The sequence below is a fragment of the Papio anubis genome, chromosome X (genome assembly GCF_008728515.1).
Source record: "Papio anubis isolate 15944 chromosome X, Panubis1.0, whole genome shotgun sequence".
In the NCBI taxonomy this organism is placed as follows: Eukaryota; Metazoa; Chordata; class Mammalia; order Primates; family Cercopithecidae; genus Papio; species Papio anubis.
Genome location: NC_044996.1, coordinates 83,607,885 through 83,628,610, shown reverse-complemented (window position 1 = coordinate 83,628,610; position 20,726 = coordinate 83,607,885). Strand labels below are relative to the sequence as shown.

At 37.3% G+C, this 20,726-nt stretch overlaps 1 protein-coding gene across 4 annotated transcripts in view; it reads right to left on the bottom strand.

The window, feature by feature from the left end:
- Positions 1-20,726, bottom strand: part of OPHN1 (oligophrenin 1) — a 365,836-nt gene that overhangs the window by 64,257 nt on the left and 280,853 nt on the right. For all 4 annotated transcript variants that reach the window (XR_002519579.2, XM_021932859.2, XM_021932860.2 and 1 more), the window contains exons 16-18: positions 10,903-10,987; positions 5,124-5,182; positions 3,824-3,929 (exon numbers count right to left, since the gene is read on the bottom strand). Coding sequence is in view for 3 of the 4 variants with exons in the window: in XM_021932859.2 (XP_021788551.1) it covers positions 3,824-3,929; positions 5,124-5,182; positions 10,903-10,987 (250 nt within the window). In the remaining variant the exon portion in view is untranslated. The remainder of the gene's footprint in view (positions 1-3,823; positions 3,930-5,123; positions 5,183-10,902; positions 10,988-20,726) is intronic.

Genomic DNA, 20,726 nt, shown 5'->3' with positions numbered 1-20,726 from the left:
CTACAAGAATTTTGTTTTTCAACATGTAATAATCAAATACATTATTTATTGTTATTGATGTTCAGGTTGACTCAAACATCATCGGTGTCAGCCCTTTCAAGGTTTCTACATCCTCTGGACATGACACTATTATGACACTATTAGTGTGACTCCGTTCTTTCTTGCTTGGTGGTACTGTTTATCCAAAACTAACCTTGTATTTTCCTTGCTCCAGACATGGAATCAGCCATTTCTCTAAGCACCCCTGATTCCTTTGAAAAGGAAATGCTATTTAAAAACAAAAAACTGGGTACTAAGTGTATTCACTTCTTTTTGGGTAGAATTCCTTCAAGACTGATTCAGTGAATAAAGTCTTTTCTTCTTGTTGCTTTCTCTTTAAATCATGAATTCATATTAACATTCTTAATTTAATTTTAATGTTAAAAAATTTTTCCTCATGTCTTTAATTTTATATCTGTATCTCTTTTGTACACTATAAGGCTTAGCTTGTGATAACATTAACATATTTACTTTTTTGCTTTATCTTTATAAGATGTATGTGTGTGTTTCAAGTTAAATTATATTACTACTATTAATAAACCTACTGAGTGATGCTTAAAATTTTGCTTTTCTTGTTTCTAGAGTACATCTCATTAAGGATGAGTCAGAGGACTGTGTTGACACGTTAGTTGAAATAATTGCTTTCTCTCTGTAATTATGCTATCAAGTTGATAAACACTTAGGTTCATTAAATTCATTTGCTTTTATTGGTGTTCAGTTTTATGGTTCATAATTTTTGATTTAATTTTATTTTTTGGATATGTAAAACATTAATATGGCTTAATAGTCATAAGTATATAAGGAGGTATACCCAGAGGAATCTAGCTCTTATCCCTATCCCCTCCTCCCTACTTACCACACCTATCCACTATAATAACAACTTTCATTAGTTTATTTTTATAACACATTTATTGAAATATATTTTACATATCATAAAATTCACCTTTTTAAAGGTTAAAATTAAATGGTTTTTAGTATATTCACGGAACCTTGCAACTGTCACCCTTTATATAATTTCAGACATTTTCATCATTCCAAAAAGAAACCTCATACTCATTATCAATTACTCCCCATTACTTCTCACACCCCCACTTCCCAGACCTTGCCAACAACTCATCTACTTTCTTTCTCTATAGCTTTGTCTATTCTGAACACTTCATATAAATGGAATCATATATGTACTTTTGTGTCTTGTTTTTTTCACTTAGCATAATGCTTTTGGTGTTTATCCATGTTGTGGCATGTATCAGTACTTCATCCTTTTTATGGCTGAATAATATTCCATTGCCTGTATACCACATTTTGTTTACCTATTCGTTAGTTAACAGACATTTGGGTTGTTTCCACGTTTCAACAACTATGAAATAATGCTGCTATGGACATTTGTGTACAAGATTTTGTGTGGAACATGTTTTCATTTATCTTAGGTATATACCTGGGAGTGGAATTGCTGGATGTATGACAACTCTACATTTAACTTTTGGAGTCATTAGTTTTTTAACATTTATCTTAGTGTATGCTTCATTTGACAAAATTTTTTAAACGTGTGTGTATTCTTACATATTCTTATTTTCCTCTTTTTTCTTACAAAATAAAGCTAGCAAATTATAAACCTTGTTTTATAGCTTGAAATTTTTTATGTTATTGCTTGTTTTATGTGCTGGAAAATTGTAATATATCCCAGAAAATCACTACAAAACAAAGTTCATAGAGATCTTCCTCATTCTTTTCTTAAATTACTGCATAATACTACATTGTCTAATATATCCTTATTTACTCGACTAGTGCCCTATTTTCAGATATTTGTGTTGTTTCCGATCTTTCGCTTTTAAAAATTGTGCTGCAATGAGAAACCTTGTGCATGTGTTGTTTGTATTTGTGGAGGTGTATCTTTAGAGTATATGCCTTAAAAAAAGAAAAAAAAAAAAAAAGCTAAAATATCATATACCCTGTTTTACCCTGTTTTGCTGGGTCAAAGGATAACCAAATGTTTAGATTTGTTAGGTATTGTCAAATCCCCTCTTCTGGAACCGTACTGCATTAACACAAGAAATGTATTGGAGGACAGTTTCCCCATAGTCTCATTAATAAGCATGAGGATTTGTCCATAAATGGTAGCTCAGTATAGGTTTAGTTTGTGTTTTTGTTACTATGAGTGAGCTTGAGCATATTACCACATATTTAAGAGTATTTGCCATTCTATTTCTGTGATCTATTTGTTCATGTCTTCTTTTGATTTCAAGATTTTGAGGACTAAGATTCTTAAAGTAAGCCAAGCAGCCAGCCTTTGGGCAGATAGAAGCAGGCACCCTGACGCTCACTAAGCAAGGGCATCCTCAATTGAGTCCTTGGCTCTTGTCACATGTTGAGACTCTCAGAAAGTCAGAGCTGAAAAAACCCTTTGAGATTAACTGCTTCAGTCCCTTCGTGTTATAGATGCACAAACTTGTGGGCCAGAGAGTGGAAGGAACTTTCTCTAGGTCACACAGCATATTTGTGACAGATCTGGAACTTGGACTCAAAGACTCCTCCAGGGCAACTTTAAATTAACATGCAAATAGCTTCTTTGCTGATTTTTGTACATTTACTGAGATTATCACAAACTAATTTTTGGAGACCAGAAGCCTCTTAATGTTCTCTATTAGCTCAAATTATAAACACTGGCAATAAATATAAAAGCCATCCTCTCTTGTTAATTCTGCTTATTATCTACATCAGTGTCCACAATATTCATTTGCTATAGAAGTGTAGAAAACAGTCTTTGAAAGTCAGAGCTGAATCAGATCTTGGAGATCTCACATATAATAGGAAAACTCAAGGTCCAGATAGGCAAAGCACTCAGGATTTATTACAGGGGGAGGCCAAAAGAGTCATTAACCTGGAAACTCACCTTCATTAAAGGCCTCAAGTTGAGGTGTTTCAGAGCCTCTCCAAATGAGGTTAAAATGTATCATTACTGCATCTTTTGAGTATGCAGACAACTGCATTTGCTAAATATATACACTTAAAATACATTACAATTTTTTAAACTTATTTTCACTTTTTTTACTGTTTAACATACCAAGAGAGGCCTTAAGAGTGACCTGTCCCGGGTCACAAAATGAACTAATAGCAGAAAGCAGAAATGAAACTAGAGCCCAGGTCTGCTGGTTCCTGGGCAGAATGCTTTCTGCCTTTTTTTAAGCCAAGTAAATTCATCTTGATTCACAATATTAAATCCTCTGGCCAGGAAGCACCACTGTGGGACACATGTGCCCCTTTCACCTGCTTATCTCAGTGCCTGTCACCAGGACTATTCTCCAGGATCCCGCTGTCTGCTACTGCCAGCCACACCAGGGCAAGAAGTTGACCAGAATCTTAACAAAAAGTCCCATTTCTTGAGAGCCTCTCATGTGACATGCATTTTACCTGTGTTCATCCTAATCCACACAACTGGCCTTCATTATAGGGATTGTGCAGATGAGCAAACAAACTCAGAGAGGTTTGCCTAAGATTACACAGCAAACAAGTTGGAGAGCTTCAATTCAACACCAGGCTCATCTGACGGCAAAGCCCAATCTACCTTGCTGTTACCTTTCAACTGAGACAACCCACATGCATGATGACTCTAAGAGGATATGTACATGAGTCAAGGCAAAACAGCCTTCCTCACAGAGCATTCAGCCTTCTAAGGAAGCACTTAAGGACTGGGGCTGAAAGAGCTGAGAGGAAGCTTCTGTGTAGTCCAACCACACGGGACAGTTGTCTAATAGAAACTTTTTCTGAAAATCCAGCAGTTACTTACTTGACCAAGTGTCTTATCAGAAGTTCCAGCATCTCTCGGTTCTTTTCTGGTAGCTTATATACCAGGGAGTGAATAGCTCCTAGGCGGTAATCCAGGTTATCAGACTCTGAGAGAGAAGGGTAAGAGAAAAATGGTTTGGCTCTCTGGGCAACTGGATTGAGCAAATTCTCACATATATATGCACACACACACACAGATTTGGAGAAAGACAACCAGAGACACAGAGAGACAGAGAGATAATCAATGAGATGAAAAGAGACAGAGATAAATAGGCACTGAAATACAATAAAAATTAAAGACCCAGAAACAAAGACAAAGACACAAAGAGACAGAGAGAAAGAAAAAAGGCAGAGAGAGAGAGAAAAAAACACACACAAAGAAACAGGTCTAAAAAGATGTAGAAAACAGAAGATAGAAAAGAAGAGAAGGATGAGAAGAGAAGATTGTCTCAGAGGGAGTCAGAACTCCAGGCACAGCAGGTTGTTCCTGAAGTCTCACAGATAAACTTCCAGCTGGAAGCCTATTCCCATCCACCTTCCTTGTGGTACTGAGAAGTGTGCTGCTGCCTCTGGATTCCTGTTAAAATCACTGAGAGCTCAGAAGTAAAGAACAAAGCTCCCTTGTTTCAAAAAAGACCCATTATGATGTTAAGTCCCCTGAATCTTTTTCCTCTACACCACACAGGATATGATACAGAATATGATGCAGAACCTCCACGTTGAGGTGGAGAGGGGCACTCACACAGTGGCCTCAGCCAAAACTTTCAATGCTTCTTTAATTGCCAACTTTTGGGGGTAATTCTATATGCCTTATTTCCTATGTACTAACGTCCTCTCCCTCAGTTTTCTCATCTAGAAAATCTGATGCTGGCACTAGCAGATTAAGAACAATGGTTCACAACACAATAGAAAAGCATTTGAACAGGCAAAATGCTGAAGGAAGTTGAAACGGCAACTGTCGTGTAACCATTTTGCTGTCCCCTGGTAATGTGAGCCAATGTTCTTGTTCTGATGGAAGAGGCAATGAATACATATATAAATAAAGTCTTTATATTCATCACAACCCTCAAGTTAACCAATTTTCTCAAGCCTACTTAAGTAACACTAATTATGAAAAATAATAGAACTCTTGAGTTAGACAGCAAGCAAGAATACTTTCATTTGGCAGTTGAGTAAAATGTGTGTATGTGTTTTAGGTTTCTGTGCCCTCAATCACTTCCCCTCAAACAATTTTCAAGGCTTATTACAGTAAACATTAAGAAACTAGGACAACACAGTTAATTAGTAACATAAACACTTACTGGCAGCAGAGACCAGCTCTTTGTGAAGCCTATAGGTCATGACAGGTTCAGAAAGATTCCTGAAATGAATGAAAATTGTCAGTTGCTTTGGGAAGAAAGCAGCTGGGTATTGGATTCTTAGTTCTGGGGACAGCAAGGCTGAAGTTCCTGAGCCCTACAGCTTAGTGGGATTATATACATTCTTCTCTTCACCTGAAGCTTCCTCAGGGGAGTCCAAGTTGCTAGTAATTCAACAAAAGACCTGCAAAAGCATGGGCTGAGCCCTCTAGCAAGGTCTCCAACTAGCTCACAAAAGTGAAAAGAGGCACAAATCAGTCCCACAAAATTCCAGAGGGGACCCATTCTGAATGCTACCATGAATCCCTTACAATTGATAGATCCTTAGAACTTCCAAAGTGCTTTTGCAATTGTCCTCCCAATTGATTCTTCCAATAATCCTGTGAGGCGGAGCAGTTATCCAAATCCCCATTTATGGGAGGAGGAAACTCAGGCTCAAATGGGTTTACTCATTTAGTCAAAAAACATTGAGCATCTACTTGTACCTGGCATTGTGCCAGGTATTGGGGATCCAGAGATGAAAAGAAACGGTCCAAACTTCCAAGGAGATAATAGTTTAGTAGAAAAGAGCACCATACACAAAACTTGCAATGCAGTGGGACAAGTATGATGATAAAATAAAGGTACATGGTAGGTGGCTCTGAGGAAGTAAATAATCAACTAATAATTATAAGAAAAGCAAACTCTGTACTGCTCTAAGTGATTTACATATATTAACCCATTTAAACCTCATATCAACTCTGTGAGGTAGGTACCATTTCCAGTTTATAGATGAGGAAACTGAGGCCTAGAGAAGTTAAAAACTCATCCAAAATTACACAGCTAATAAGTGGTAGAAGCAGGAAGTCTGTCTCCTGAGTCCATGCTCTTAATTACTATACTATACTGCCTGCCACTGTTGTTACTGTAGTAATCCAAGCAAAAGATAATAAAAGACAAACAGAGGGGCTAGTCGTGGTGGCTGACATCTGTAATCCCAGCATTTCGGGAGGCCAAGGCAGGAGGATCACTTAAGCCCAAGAGTTCGAGACCAGTCTGGACAACTTAATGAGACCCCTACCTCTTAAAAATAACATAAAAACACTAACTGGGCATGGTGGTGCATGCCCGTAGTCCAGACTACTCAAGGGGCTGAGATGGGAGGACTGCTTGAGCCTGAGAGAGAGAATGGTGTGGTGGGAGGGCAAGGCTGCAATGAGTCATGATCACAACACTGCATTCCAGCCTGGGTGACAAAGCATAGAAAGAATAGGTGAGGAGAGTGTTTTGAAAAATATTAAAGAAAGAACTCCTTCTTTGATTGGATATGATGGCGAGGGAGCAATTTGGTTTGGGTGAATGAAGAGAAAAAGAGTTGATTAAGAGGGAAGTAGAGATGCTAAGTCAGGGAAGCCTCAGGAAGGAGATGTCTACTAAGAAGTTGGATGCAGGGCTCTGCTAGATTAGAGAAGCAGATGTGAAAATCAGGAACCTAGAGAACAGATGACGAAACCACAAGAACAGATGCCACTTCTCCAGGGGAGCTGGCAAACTGGCAGTCAAACAGCTACATGAGGCCTTCTGATATTTCTTCTTTGCCCAGCACAGTGTATAAAAGTGAAATAGAATTGAATCAGTTATCAAAATATTTTAAAATGAGATATTTCATATACAAATCCATATCCCCTGTCTCTGTGGAAAAATGCAAAGATCTGGCTCCATTGGTTCTTTGTAGAAGTAAACAACACTGCTGTTTGTATGTAAACAAAGGGCTTGTCATGCAAATAAAGGTTCAATGTGCAAAGTGTTTAATACGAAAATAGTCTACTTCACTCAGTTTTATTTCCTGGTCCCTGTAGATATTTCAGTTTTCAGTCGTTCTACTATAGTAAAATAAGTAGAGAGCCCTGGAAAATACCAAGTAGAAAGCCCATAAAGGACATTGACAGAAATGACCAGAGGTTAAAGAAAAACAAAAAGCAAGTGATTCAGCAGAATCCAAAACAGAAGAAAGTATCCAGGAAGGCTTGTTAACAACTTCAAATGTTACAAAAAGGTCAAGTAAGGTAAAGACTGACAACTGTGCTTTGTGTACAGCATTGAGGATATCCCTGGTGACCCTGGCAAAAGCAGCTTCACTGGAGCAGAGGGGGTAAGAGTTAGATTACAACGAGTTAAGAAGGAACTGGGGAGTTAAGAAGTACAGACCGGGAGTGTATATTACTTGACACAGAAGCTTGGCTGATGTCAACAAAAAGAGTGAAACTGTGTACAATATTTTAAGAGATTTATTCTGAGCCAAATATGAGTGACTATGGCCTGTGACATAGCCCTCAGGAGGTCCTGAGAACTTGTGCCCAAGGTGGTCGGGGTACAGCTTGGTTTTATATGTTTTTAGGGAGGCATGAGACATCAATCAAATACATTTAAGAAATACACTGGTTTGGTTCAGAAAGGCAGGACAACTCAAAATGGGGGGCTTCCCACTTTGAGGAATTTAAAATTTTCTGGTTGGGAAATTTAAACATTTTCTGGTTGACAATTCGTTGAGTTTATCTGACGACCTGGGATCAGTGGAAAGGAATGTTCAGGTTAAGACAAAGGACTGTGGAGACCAAGTTTTATTGTGCAGAGGAATCTCTCAGATACCAGACTTTAGAGAGAGCAGGTTTTAAAATGTTTTTTATTAGACCTAAAAGGGCACCTGGCTCTTAGTTGATTATCTACTGGATCTGGAAAGAAATGAAGGAAAACAATGGGGGAAGGGGATTCTCTATAGAATGTGGATTTTTCCCACAAGAGACTTTGCAGGGCAATTTCAAGGTATGGCAAGAAAATGTATTTTGGGGTAAAACATTTTCATTTTTTTCCTGTGTTATGCCAGAGTCAGATGGAAAGTAAGTCATGATATACAGGGTTAAATAAAATCCATCTGATGAGAATTTATGGCTTGGAGGGCATGACTCCCCAAACCCCTTAGAAAGGAATTTGGGCAAGATAAAAAAAAAATCAGAGCTTAGTCCTCACTCAGAAGGGGTAAAGTATCTCATTAGGCAATCTTGTTTAAGTTCCTGGCTCTAACTATCATCTGTATGGTTAATGATCACCAAATTTTCGTTCAAGCCATGAGCTCATCACTGAGTTTCAGACCTATGTATTCAATTGCCTGCTTAATATTGTGCCCTGATTTCTTCAAAGGTACCCAAATTTGATATATCCAAATTCCAACTTATTGCCTCCCTCAAACTTAGTCTTCTTGTGTTTCTCAAATCAGTAAATGCATGACCATCATTTGGTTGTATGGGCCAGAAACATGGAAGTCACCTTTTTGTCTCCCTATCCCTAATCCTCATATCCAACTCATCAATTTTACTTCCCAAATCTCTTGAATATGCTTACTTCTAGGCATATCTACTGCTACTCCCTAGTCCAAGCATGAGCATCATCTCTTGCCTGGAAGACAGCCATAGCCTGCTGATTTACACACCTCTGCCCATTTTATATCACTGTAATCTAATCACCATACTTTTTTTTTCAAAATACAAATCTCAGTATGCACTTCTTGTTTAAAATCTTTCAATATATTCCCATTACTTTTAAGATAAATTTAGACCCCAATTTTTAAAAGATCCTTTAAAGCCCTGAATGATATGGCCCTTACATACCTCTCCCTCCCTCTCTACACTCAATACTCCCCCTATACTGATCCATGTAGTTTCTTGAAGGGGCCTTCCTCCCTCCCGCCTCAAGTCTTCGCATATTCTGTCTGGAGCCCAACTCCCACTTAGTTGATTCCAACTTACAGTTCAAACCTCAGTTTAAACCAAAATGGGTGACATCTTCCTATTAAATGCCTTCATAGCACATTATAACTTTCCTTCAGAGTACTTATTAGAGTTTATTACATTTGTATGATTATTTGTCTTCTGACTGTCCCCTTTACTAGAATAAGTTCTTTAAGGTCAGAGACCATATCTATACACAACTGCCTAGTGCCTAATATCACACTTGGCACGGAGTAAGCAGTCAGGATATTTTTACTGAATCATTTAGTGATTTAAAGATGTATGTGGCTGGAGCATAATTACATGCTGGGAAAAAGAGCCAGTTGAATGAGAGAGGATAAAAATAGAGGAGAGAGAAGGGATGATTGCTAGAGGACTTCTCTTGAAAGGTTAGAGATAAGGGGTGATTTAGTTACCTAGAACAGAGGGTGGAGACCTGCCCTGGAACACAGCTATCTTTGAGAACTCTAAAGGGTATTTACTGGCTGGTGTATATTACAGAACCATGGATGAGTCTCAAGAACAAATATCACTTACTGGGGGTGCTGCCCACTCACACTTTCAGGTTGGACCCTCTTATCTTTGAAAAGGGCCACACTGCCTATTATAGGATGAGCTGGGAATAACGCAATGTGGGGAAGGCCTTACAAATCTAAGAAAATGTTGAGACTCCTTTGAAGGAAGCTACAGATACAGAATCACTTATTCCCACTATTCTCATCACAACAAGTCTTCTTAAAGTGTTCATAACAGATTGCTCTCTGTCTTTACTGAATTACCAAGCCATTCAAAGAAGGCCAAAGCTCCTGGGATAGGGGGCAGGAGAAGAAGATGCCCCAGTGCCAGGGGCCTTATAAGTCAGAGACACTTAGATTTAAAAAATACAAGCTGGGACCATGGCTAATACTTAATGGAGAAAGTGGTGCACCTTGGTTTCCCCATCTGCAAAGTGAGTCAAGTACCACCTAGTACACTCGGTTAATGGGAGAAGAAAACAATGACACTATCAGTGTAAACAACTAGCCGCAGCCTAGTACAGAATAAACCCTCCAATAACAGTTATTTTCTTCATCAGCAAATGCAGGAGAAATATTCCTGGAAAGAACATTCAAGTTTATGGAAAGCTCTAAGATGATGCTACAGTAGCAAAACATTTAACAGTAATATCTGAAACCCAATCTATTTTGGATTAGTGAGATTTTCCAGAGCTTATGTATCAATCTTAATGGCTCAAGAACACAATCATTGAAAAGAAGAGGCTTTTGCACATAAAGCATGATACATACTATGAGACATAAAGAGTGGTAAGAAATCAATGTGTTTAAAAATATATATGTCTCAAACACCTTTTGCATAATATAAATTTATGCCAATAAACTGAATAATATATTCATCAATATTGCACATTCCCAAATTTTGTTGGTGAGCTAACTTCTTTCCATACTGCTGACAGTTCATTTAGCTCCAACATTATTACAGTTGTATTTTCTTGGTTTTTATTTCCATTATCTGGATTAATACATGATACGTAGCACATCACATATATAGACCATTTTTGCCCCAATGCAATTTGATGTTTCAAAATGGGTATTATCCTCTAAAACATGTTAGCCACCCTGAATAGTCCCAGCTCCTGATTCTACTAGTGAATCCATCATGACATCATTCTATCTGTGAAGAGCAAAACATATTCAGTTATTTCAAGTGCATGATTTTTGAACATAATCTTTTTAGCCTTTTTTCAATAACAATTCTATTATTTTTATGCTTCTCTTGCTTTAAACTCTCAGATTTAAAAAACAGTCTTTGCACATTCTTGGCCAGAAATCATCTTCACATGTTTTTTCTTAAGCAATTCTATCCAGCCTCCTGGAACTGAGACCACATTAACTCCACTCAACACCCAGAGAAATTTCACCAGCTATGAAAAGCAAACTACCAATTCAAATCAGGCATACCTGAGGTAGAATTTCAAGGAACTGGTGATTGTCTTAATGTCCCAGTCACTATTATGAAAATCAACATCTCCTGGGCATTTAGGATCTATTTGAGAAAAGTAAACAAAAACCAAAAGTTAATCATCAAAAAAATCTTACATTTTCCCTCTTTTAAAAGAAAAACAAAGTATATTACCCTAAGTAGTTTTTAAGAGATCAAAACTTTAGAAGAAGCAAATCTTTGATGTTTCAAAAACATGACTGCATTCTGGTCTACCATATAAGGAATAAGAAAGTAATCTATCCAATTTGCACAACAAGAAAACACTGAACAAACAAAATCAACTCTTCTTAGATTCATCAGATAACTGGGGTCATAGGGTAAATGGCTGTCCCCAGAAGTGAGGAGATAGAGAGAACCAAATCTTACTGTAACAGAAGCACAGGAATAGAAAACTCCTTGGGAACCAGCACTGGGATAGGATAACCTAACCTGTAATTTACAAATTGCTAAGGCTTAATATGTTCGGATTTGAGAGGTAAAAACTCCAATGGCACCCAGTCCAAAAGGGGCTCCCACACTTTTGTGAATTTTACCTACAGGAGTCCTATCAAGTTTTGATGGTGAAAAATCCCCCCATGCTTCCAGCAGTGGGGAAAGATAAGTAGTCATTTAAAAATATTCACAGACCCTTCTCTTCTTCTTAAAAAGATCTTCCCTCAAGAGAAACTGTTTTTACCAGATCATAACCTCCTGCAGTTTTATCAGAACCTAAGTGAACGAGGTGAAGGGAAATACCAAATTCCAGACCCAATTTGCCTTCTAGTCTCTCCCAAGAGGGGAAAAAAAAATCCTGAGAAGAACTTAAGTAAGTCACAGGCCAGGGGCACAGCTCACTAAAAGAGACATAATCTTATAGAAGACTTCCCCACCCATGACACCTTACCACCGTATCAACTGGGCTCATATGTAACTACGGAAATATGACTAAAAGAATTGTGCTTCTCAGATGATATTTAAGTCTTTAGGCAAAACCAAAAATAACAGAGGCGGCAAAAACAAGAACATCAGAGTAATGTTTAGCCTCTATCAGTTGCATTTCTATATACTAACAATGAACTATTTGAAAAAAATTTCAAAAACAATCCCATTTACAATAGTATTAAATAAAGAAAAGCTTAGGAATAAATTTAGTAAAGGAAGTGAATAACTGCTACACTAAAAACCATAAAATACTGATAAAACAAACTGAAGACACAAATAAATGAAAAAATAGTCCATGTTCATGGATTAGAAGAACTAATCTTGTTAAAATGTCCATACTTCCCAAAGCGTTCTCCGGGTTCAATGCAATTCCTATCAAAATTCCAAGGTCATTGTTCACAGAAATAGAAGATAATCATAAAATTCATATGAAATGACAAAACACCCTGAATAGTCAAAGCAATCTTTAGCAAAAGGAACAAACATTAAGGTATCACACTCTCTGACTTCAAAATATATTATGAAGTTATTATAATCACAACAGCATAGTACTAGCATAAAAACAGACCAATCAACCAATGGCACAGAATAGAAAATCCAGACATAAGCCCAAGTACTTAGAGTTAATTGATTTTTTGAGAAAGGTGCCAAGAACACTCAACGGGGAAAGGATACTCTATTCAGTAAATGGTGTTGGAAAAACTGGATATCCTCATACAGAAGGAAATTGGACCCTATCTTATAGTGTGTACAAAAATCAACACAAAATGAATAAAGATTTAAATGTAAGACCAGAAACCATAAAACTACTACAAGAAAACATAGGTGAAAAGCTCCATGACATTTGTCCAGGCAATGATTTCTTGGATCAGACTCTAAAGGCACAAGCAACAAATGCTAACATAGACAAATGGAATTGCACCAAACTAAAAAGCTTCTGCAAAGAAATGGAAACAACACAGTGAGGGGACAACCCACGGATTGGGTAAAAACAAGGGCAAACCATAAATCTGATAAGGGGCTGATATTCAAAATATAGAAGTAACTCAAACAACTAAATAACAAGAAAACAAATAACCCAAGTAAAAAATGGGTAAGAAAATATGAGCAAAAATTTTTCCAAAAAAGAGATACTGGAATATGTGTACTTGAGAAAGAGAGAGTGCAGTAGTTGTGAGACACTGCATTGAATCCCATGCTACCCTGTCACACAGAAGAAAGCAAAATCAGGCTGAACTCAGCTGAGGACAACCCACACAGGAAACATTTAAACCAGCCCTAGCTAGAGGGGAATCACACATCCCAGTTCTAAGCCTTGACACGGCAGGTTAAAGTGCTCTGGGTCCCTAAATAAACTTGAAGAGCACTCTAAGCCACAAGGACTGCAACTCTTACATTAGTCCTAGTGTTGAACTGGGCTCAGAGCCAGTGAACTTGGGAGGCATGCAACCTACTGTGGCTATGGGAGTCCTTGCACCACCCCATACAGCACACCTCAAGGCTCCAAAAGAGACCCCTTCCTTCTGCTTGAGGAAAAGAGGGGGCAAGAGTAAAGAGGACTTTGTCTTGCATCTTGTATACCAGCTCAGCCACAGTACCCTAGGGCACTCATCAGAGTCCTAAGGCCCCTTTTCCAGACCCTAGCTCCCAGACATTTCTACACACACCTGGGGCCAGAAGGGAACCCACTGCCTTGAATGGAAGAACCCAGTGTTGGCAGGACCCATCACATGCTGACTAAAGAACCCTTGGACCCTAAATAACCAGAAGCAAAACCCAGATAGTACTCATTGGGCCTTAGATGAAATTTTGTGGGCTTCAGGTATGACTCAACACATTCCCAGCTATGGTAGCTCTGGGGAGAGACTCCTTCTGCTTCAGAAAAGTAGAGGGAAAAGTAAAAGTGGACTTAAAAAGTAAAAGGAGAAAGTAAGGAAAGAATACAAGAGTCTCTGCCTAGTAATCCAGAGAAGTCTTCCAGATCTTATTCAAGACCGTCAAGGTGGTACTGCTACAGATCTGCAAGAACCACAGAATTACTGGGTATGGGATGCTCTCTAATGCAGATATGGCTTGGATCAAAACACTCAAGTCCTTTCAAATATCTGGAAAGCCTTCCCAAGAAGGGCAAGTACAAACAAGCCCAGACTAAGAAGACTACACTAACTACTTAACTCTTTGATGCCCAGAAACAGATGAACATTCACAAGCATCAGGATCATTCAAGAAAATATGACCTTCCAAAATGAACTAAATAAGGCATCAGAGACTACTCTTGGAGAAATAGAGGTATGTGACATATGAGACAGAGAAATCAAAATAGCTCTTTTGAGAAAACTCAAAGAAATTCAATATAATATAGAAAAGGAATTCAGAATTCTATCACATAAATTTAACAAAGACATTGAAATAATTTTAAAAATCAAGCAGAAACTCTGGAGTTGAAAAATGCAAGTGACATGCAGAAGAATGCATCAGAACCTTATAATAACAGAATCGATCAAGCAGAAGAATTGATGAGATTGAAGACAGGCTATTTGAAAATACACATTTAGAGGAGACAAAAGAGAAAAGAATGAAAACCAACGAAGCATGCCTACAGGATCTAGAAAATAGTCTCAAAGGGCAAATATAAGAGTTATTGGCCTTAAAGAGGAGGTAGAGAAAGAGACAGGGGTAGCAAGCTTATTCAATGGGATAGTATCAACGATATCAACTTTGAAGTACAAGAAGGTTATAGAACACCAGAGACATTTAACCCAAACAAGAATATCTAAAGGCATTTAATAATCATATTCCTAAAGATCAAGGATAAAAAAAAAGGATCCTAAAAACAACAAGGGGAAAAGAGACAAGTAACATAAAAAGGAGCTCAAATATGTCTGATAGCAGACTTTTCAGTGGAAACCTTACAGGCCAAGAGAGAGCAGCATGACATAAAGTGCTGAAGGAGAAAAAAACTCTTACCCTAGAATAGTATATCTGGTGAAAATGTCCTTCAAACATGAAGGAAAAATAAAGACTTTCCAAGACGAACAAAAGCTGAGAGATTTCATCAATAGCAGATCTATCTTACAAGATATGCTAAAGAGAGTACTTCATTCAGAAAGAGAAGAACAGTAATGAGCACTAATAAATCACCTGAAGATATAAAACTCACTGGTAATAGCAAGTACACGGAAAAACAAAGAATATTATAACACCATAACTGTAATGTGTCAACTTCTCTTAAGTAGAAAGACTAAACAATTAACCAATAAAAAATAATAACTCCAACAACTTTTAAAGACATAGAGAGTACTATAAGACATAAATGGAAACAACAAAAAACTGAAAAGTGGGCAGAAAAAATTATGGTGTAAAGTTTTTATTAGTTTTCTTTTTCCTTGTTTGTTTATGCTATCAGTCATAAGTTGGCATCAGTTTACAATAATGGGTTATAAGAGAGAATTTGCAAACCTCTTAATAACCTCAAATCAAAAAAGATACAATGGATACACAAAAAATAAAAAGTAAGAAATTAAAATCATACCACTAGAGAAAATCTACTTCACTAAAAAGACAGAAAGAAAAGAAGGAAGACAAGACCATAAAACAATTAGAAAACAAATAATAAAATGGGAGGGGGTAAATCATTACTTATCAATAATAACATTGAATATAAATGGAAAAAACTCTCCAATCAAAAGACATACAGTAGCTCAATGGATAAAATAATTAGACTCTTGCCTACAAAAAACACATTTATCCTGTAAAGACACACATAGACTGAAAATAAAAGGGTGGAAAAAAGATATTCCATGCCAATGGAAACCAAAAAAGAACTGAGTAGCTACACCTATATTAGAAAAAATAGATTTCAAGACAAAAACTTTAAGAGACAAAGAAGATCATCTGTCTTATAGGACAGATCTCGTATTGATAAAATCCCTCAGCTTTTGTTTGTCGGGAAATATGACCTTCCATATTTATTTATTTATTTCTCGTTCATGTTTGAAGGACATTTCCACTGGATATACTATTCTACAATAAAAGTGTTTTTTTTTCCTTCAGTACTTTAAATCTTCAGAAGATCATTATGACCCCATAATGATAAAGGGGTCAATTTAGCCAGAGGAAATAACAATTTTAAATGTAATACATCCAATGCTGGAGCACCCAAACATATAAATATTATTAGAGCTAAAAGGAGAGGTAGATTTCAACAGAATAATAGCCAAACACTTCAACACCCCCACTTTCAGCATTAAACAGATCTCCCAGACAGAAAATCAACAAACAAGCATTGGACTTAATCTGCACTATGGACCAAATGGATCTAGTAGATATTTACAGAACATTTCATCCAATGGCTACAGAATACACATTCTTCACCTCAGCATATGGAACATTCTCAAGGACAGACCATATGTTAGGTCACAAAACAAGTCTTTTTTTTTGAGACAAGGTCTCACTCCACCACCCAGGCTGGAATGCAGTGGCTCACTGCAGTCTCGGCCTCATAGGTTCAAGCAGTCCTCCCATCTCAGCCCTGGCTAGTAGCTGGGACTACAAGTGTGTGCCACCACACCTGGATAATTTTTTGTACATTTAGTACATTTTGTACACTATGCTACCCAGGCTGGTCTCGAACTCCTGGACTCAAGCGATCTGCCTACTTCAGCCTCCCAAAGTGCTAGGATTACAGGCGTGAGCAACTGCACCCACCCATAAAGCAAGTCTTAAAACATTCAAAAACCCTGAAATAATATCAAGCATCTTCTCTGACCACAATGGAAAAAAAAAAAAAAAAGCCAGAAATCAGTAACAAGAGGAACTTTGGAAACTATATAAACACATGAAAATTAATATCCTCCTGAATGATCAGTGGGCCAATGGCAAAATTAAGAAGAAAACTGAAAATTTTCTTGAAGAAAATGATAGTGGAAATGTAATATACTAAAACCTATGGAATACAGTAAAAGCAGTACTAAGATGGAAGGTTAGAGCTATAATGCCTACATCAAAAAGAAAAGCTTCAAATAACCTAATGATTCATTTTAAAGAACAAGAAAAGCAAGAGCAAGCCAAATTCCAAATTAGTAGAAGATAAGAAATAATTAAGATCAGAGCAGAAATAAAATGAATTTGACATGATAATAAAACAAAAAGATCAATAAAACAAAAAGTTGGTTTTCTGAAAAGATACATAAAATTGACAAACCTTTAGCCAGATTAAGATAAAAAGAGAGAATATACCAATAAACAAAATCAGAGATGAGAAAGGAGACATTACAACTGATACTGCAGAAATTCAAAGGGTAATTAGTGGCTACTATGAGGAACTATATGCCAATAAATGGGAAAACTAGAAGAAATTCATAAATTCCTAGACACACACAACCTACCAAGACTTAACCAGGAATAAATCCAAAACCTGAACCGACCAATAACAAGGAACAAGATCGAAGGCATAATAAAAAGTCTAACAGCAAAGAAAAGTCTGGGACCCAATAGCTTTACTGTTGAATTCTACCAAACATTTAAAGAAGAACTAATACTAAACCTACTCAAACTATTCTGAAAAAATAGAGTGGGAAGGAGTACTTCCAAACTCACTCTACAAGGCCAATATTACCCTGATACCAAAACCAGACAAAGATACATCAAACAAACAAACGAACAACAACAACAAAAAAACTACTGGCCATGACCACTGATATATATATATATACTTAACAAAATACTAGCAAGCCAAATTCAACAAATTTTAAAAATCCTTTATCATGACCAAGTGAGATTTATCTCAGGGATGCAAGGATGGTTCAACATACACAAATAAATCAATACAGTACATCATATCAATAAAATGAAGGACAAAAACGATATAAGAATTTCAATTGATACTGAAAAAGCATTTGATAAAATTCATTATCCCTTCAGGATAAAACCCCTCAAAAATCTGGGTATAGAAAAAGCATGGCCCTGCCCAAGGCCTGTTCCATTCTCACTGAAAGTAAACATCAATTTAGCCATGTGTCTGTTAGGATCCCTAATATTCATAAGACACTGTCAACTCCAATTTCAGCTTGATTGTATAGCATGTTGGTCTACATTCATCTGACTAGACGATGATTTGTACATTATAATTACTTCTCAGAGAATAGCAATTCCAGCTTTATAGTCTGTAATTCTTTTTTTTTTTTTTTTTTTTTTTTTTTTGAGACAGTCTCACTCTGTTGCCCAGGCTGGAGTGCAGTGGTGCAATCTCCGCTCACTGCAACCTCTGCCTCCCAGGTTCAAGCGATTCTCGTGCCTCAGTCTCCTGAGTAGTTGGGATTACAGGTGTGTGCCACCACACCCAGCTAATTTTTGTATTTTTAGTAGAGGTGGGGTTTCACCATATTGGCCAGGATGGTCTTGAACTCCTGACCTCAAGTGATCTGCCAGCCTCGGCCTCCCAAAGTGCTGGGATTACAGGCGTGAGCCACTGTGCCCGGCCATAGTCTGTAATTCTTACATACATCTTTGTGACAAGACAGTATTCATACAGGATTACCTGAAGAACATGCAGCCCATCTGTTCCTCTAGATTGTCCACTGTGAACCACTCTTTTCCACCCAAACACCCTACCTTCTGAATCCGTGGCTCACCACAGCAGTGATTATTGGAAGATTTTTTAATTTTTTTTACTCATTTGTATCTGAAATTTTTATGCAAGAACTCACGCTGTTATCTTACAAACTCAAATTTGACTCTTGCTCGTCTATAAACCAATCAAAAGAACAAACTAAACAAGTTCTTAGGTCTGTGGATCTCATGAAGATAGAGAGCAGATTGGTGAGTATTAGAGGACAGTAAGGGTAGCAGGAGGGAGGATGAAGAAGAAAAAAAGTTTCCTCCATAAAAAGAGTTATTAGGTTTAGGAAAAGTCAGTGTAGTTTAATAGAAGGAAAACTCTCTGAAGAATCAGAATACAGGAATCCCTCTGGAAAAAAGCATTTACAGTGAGAAACACAAGGTTTTAGAACTCGGCTGATAGAAGATGACAATGTGATTAAAAGGTAGCTGCAATGAAATACAAATGATAACGAAGGACAAAAATTGTTCTTAGCGTAATAATAAAAGAATACTTTTTTTTTTTTTAAGAATACTTCTTTAAGCTAATAAAGATTTACTGTGATGTGCTGGTAAATAATGAACAGGTCGACACAGAAGGTGGAGAGTGCTGATTTTAGCATTTGTCAATTTCCATGTGAATCAACCATGGCTGATTTGAAGTGATCAACATAATGTCAATGAATGTGAAGTTGGGAAAATATGTGTACAGTTACACCTTTTGAGCAGGTACCAGCTGCCTCCAACACACCATTGAGTCAATCTCAAATGATCAGCTCATATCACCATTAATGGTGCAATACTAGAAGCTTATGATCAGAAGCCAGAAAAGGATGTCTGCTATCACTAGTACTACTTATCATTTGGTCAGAGTGTCTAGAACAATGATTCTCAAACACAGCTTCTAGAAACATCTGAGAGGCTTTTAAAAATGACAATACCCACCTTCCCCCTACATCAGGTAAAGCAGAATCTCTGATTCAGGTGAGTCCTGATACTTTTTAAAAAAACTCACCATGGAATACTATGCAGCCATAAAAAAGGATGAGTTTGTGTCCTTTGTAGGGACATGGATGCAGCTGGAAACCATCATTCTCAGCAAACTATCACAACAACAGAAAACCAAACACCGCATGTTCTCACTCATAGGTGGGAACTGAACAATGAGATCACTTGGACTCGGGAAGGGGAACATCACACACCGGGGCCTATCATGGGGAGGGGGGAGGGGGGAGGGATTGCATTGGGAGTTATACCTGATGTAAATGACGAGTTGATGGGTGCTGACGAGTTGATGGGTGCAGCACAGCAACATGGCACAAGTATACATATGTAACAAACCTGCACGTTATGCACATGTACCCTAGAACTTGAAGTATAATAATAATAAAAAATAAATTAAAAAAATTAAAAAAATAAACTCTTCACTGAGTGTAATGAACAGCAAAGGTGGTGAGGAACTGGATTCTCAATGTAATTTTAAAAAGAAACAAAAACAGAAAAGTCAAACCCATTGGAAAGGAGATAGAATAATCATTATTTACCTATCATATAACTGTCTAACTGAAAAATGCAAGAGAAACTACTGATACTTTTTTTGTTTTTGTTTTTTTAGAAAGGGTCTCACTCTGTCACGCAGGCTGCAGTGCAATGGTGTGGTCATGGCTCACTGCAGCCTCAAACTCCTGGGCTCAAGGGCCCCTCATTCCTCTGCTTCTCAACTAGCTAGGACTATAGGCTCGCACCACCATGCCCAGCAATTTTTGTACTTTTAATTTTTGTAGAGATGGGGTCTCATTATGTTGCCCAGGCTGGTCTAGAACTCCTGGGCTGAGGAGATCCTCTCGCTTGGCTTTACAAAGTGCTGGGATTACAAGCATGAGCCACCATGCTTAGACCTATTGATAACGTTTTTAACATTAACAAGAAAGCTTGTTAAAATTCCTGGTCAGTGAATGAAGATATAAAAATCATAAGCATCCTATATATCAGTAATAGACACCTCAAAATTGTAATAGAAAAAATAGTGGCACTGTATGTGTATGTGTGTGGGAGACAGAGGAGAGAAGAGAGAGTGATTTATTTAAGTCTCAGAAATAATATAAATAAAAGTATTACACACAAAAAGACTTCTGTAAATGAAAAACAAAATTTTGTGATCCTGGATAGAAAGACTAAATATTGCATGTTGTCAACTTGATTCCAATTAATTAATAGATTTAGTATAATTGCAGTCAAAATGCCAACAAGCTAATTTTCTGGA